The sequence below is a fragment of the Frankliniella occidentalis genome, unplaced genomic scaffold, assembly GCF_000697945.3.
Source record: "Frankliniella occidentalis isolate FOCC.00 unplaced genomic scaffold, Focc_3.1 Scaffold60, whole genome shotgun sequence".
In the NCBI taxonomy this organism is placed as follows: Eukaryota; Metazoa; Arthropoda; class Insecta; order Thysanoptera; family Thripidae; genus Frankliniella; species Frankliniella occidentalis.
The window spans coordinates 372248-373422 of NW_026267190.1; the positions used below are offsets into that span (position 1 = coordinate 372248).

Genomic DNA, 1175 nt, shown 5'->3' on the forward strand with positions numbered 1-1175 from the left:
GTCCCCTGCTCTTGTAACAATGGAACTGTTGGATTTTCAAAAGTGAGTGTAGCTATAGCGCCCGAGGTAGCGCCGATGTAGCGCGTGCCAAGACGGCCCAGCAGCGGCAGACGCCAAGACCCACCGCCGCCACCTTTGCTGCTCTACAATGTTGTTGCGAGCTTAAGACGCTTTAATTGGGCTCGAATTGCGTTAATTTGCCTCACTGTTAACATGCTCCCCCCCTCCCCCTCCACACTCACACACACCTCCCACGCGCTGCCCCTTCGGGCCCCGGCCTGCCCGCCGGCCCGCCCGGCAGGCCCTCGGATGGACAGCCGCGACGATACCCTCCCGTCGAGCGGCCCGGGCGAGCGGGTGGACTACCCTCCGGGCGCCCCGAGCGGCACACAGACACAGACCCCGACTCTCCGAAACGTGATCGGTAGAGACGGACTAGGATCATTGGAAGCCGTCGCAGACTTTGTGTTTATCTCTCGACCTCCGCGTGCAGTTTAAAACGAAATAACGAAATACTCGTTCGATGGCATTTTGTTGTATCTCTTTATACAACAAACGCAGTAGCCATTTTGTACACCATAATATTTGCTGGAAAACTGAACAGTGTCGCAACACCAGTAGTAAAAAAAATATTCTTTTTAAATTCAAATAATTAAAAAATATGAATTTTACAACACGACGTCATTTTTCTATCAGGAGCATGGTTCCCAAACAGGTGCCAGCCAGACTTCGATTTCCCCCTATTTTTCTCGCTCCAGCCTCGCCCACTTTCATACCTCGCTCTCATAGTGTTGCCAACCTCGCTCAGTTACGAGTCCGACTGTTAATGTCCCATAAGTAAACGCGTTGGCATTGCAGAGATTGAGACGAGGAGACAGGGTCGGTGCGTTCCCTCCTGGTCCCAGCTCTGCATTTACCAAGCAGACAGACCACCACCACACGCGCTACGGACGACCAGACGGCTGACACTAAACTTTTTCCTTGAACACTTGCCTAGTAATTACTCATATTTTGTGCTGTTGTTCTATATTATCAAGGAAATTCTTGAGTACAACTAAATGTTTTTCTCTGGTATTACTAAACATTTTCTTTAGTATTATTAACCACGCCACTAGGAAAACATTAAGAAATGCATTGCCAAGGAAAAAGTTTAGTAAGGGTCTGTCCGAAAGGTG

General features: G+C 49.6%; 1 protein-coding gene across 1 annotated transcript in view; it reads right to left on the reverse strand.

The window, feature by feature from the left end:
• LOC113206146 (60S ribosomal protein L10a) overlaps nt 1-693 on the reverse strand; it is a 35901-nt gene extending 35208 nt beyond the window's left edge. Inside the window, exon 1 of the mRNA XM_052267896.1 lies at nt 681-693. Within this exon, the coding sequence (XP_052123856.1) occupies nt 681-685 (5 nt within the window). The 5' untranslated portion in view covers nt 686-693. The remainder of the gene's footprint in view (nt 1-680) is intronic.
• Nucleotides 694-1175: the final 482 nt, after the last annotated feature.